At 53.6% G+C, this 910-nt stretch overlaps 1 protein-coding gene across 2 annotated transcripts in view; it reads left to right on the forward strand.

Moving 5' to 3' along the window:
• Positions 1 to 420: 420 nt before the first annotated feature.
• Positions 421 to 910, forward strand: part of EXOSC7 (exosome component 7) — a 30,747-nt gene continuing 30,257 nt past the window's right edge. The window contains exon 1 of one of the 2 annotated variants that reach the window (XM_015564857.1): positions 421 to 565. In XM_015564857.1, coding sequence (XP_015420343.1) covers positions 554 to 565 — 12 coding nt within the window. In that variant the 5' untranslated portion in view covers positions 421 to 553. The remainder of the gene's footprint in view (positions 566 to 910) is intronic. The other variant, XM_015564856.1, reaches the window with a different exon arrangement.

A 910-nucleotide genomic window follows, 5' to 3' on the forward strand; every position in this document is an offset into this window, starting at 1 on the left:
GCCACGGCCGCCTCACCCGCCGGCGCGGGTGGCTCTCCTGCGGGCGTGGGCTTCGGGTCCGCTTTCCTCCCCTAGCGGACGGGAGTCACGGGGAGGAAGAAGGCACCGGAGGTGAAAGCGCTTTCAAAATATAAGTCGACCTACAGATGAAGAGGAAGGTGTTTGAAAAGCGGCTGTCCCGCCGGGAGCACAGTATTTGCAGTTTCCCAGGTGCCATTGGGGAGGTGAGATCCCTAGAGGCAGCTGGCACTACACTGAGCTCCTCGGCGGTCCCCCTGCCGTCCCTGGTTTTGACCCCGCCGGAGCCAGAGCGGGTGAATGCTGGGCCTGGTCCTGAGCTGGCGGGGGAAGCCGAGCGTGCCCTTCTAGTCTGTAACCTCTCCGGATTAGAGCCTCTCCCCAAATCCTAGGCAGAATCCTGTCTAGACCTAACCATTTTGTATTTTACTTTCCACTTTTGGTTCAGTGTGGTTCATTTCAGCTTCCCGGGGTTCCTTTAACCTCAGTCTTTTGATTCCTTTATGATTTCAAAGATGAATATACAATAAAGGCGATGGAATATAAGGTATATATCAAGGGGATGCTATAGTTAGTGGGAGTCGAAAGAACTAATTCGGATAATTCAGGAGACTTTTATGACAATGTGGGTGTATTTCAGGGACCCAACAAGAGATGTTGAAGAGCCCAAAGACCAGTGACCCTGGGACATAGCAAACACCTCTAGGTCAAAGGGGCCCAAGAAGGAATTAGTGTTACCAGATACCAGTGATAGCTGGGACCATGGAGGAAGAGCTGCCACAGCTCTGGGTAGATGCAAGCAGGCACAATGTGGCCCCAGGTGTGTGTGTGTGTGTGTGTGTGTTGGGTGGGGGGTGGGGGAGGGGTAGCGGGAAACTCTGTTTTCCTTTGA

The sequence above is a fragment of the Myotis davidii genome, unplaced genomic scaffold, assembly GCF_000327345.1.
Source record: "Myotis davidii unplaced genomic scaffold, ASM32734v1 scaffold81, whole genome shotgun sequence".
In the NCBI taxonomy this organism is placed as follows: Eukaryota; Metazoa; Chordata; class Mammalia; order Chiroptera; family Vespertilionidae; genus Myotis; species Myotis davidii.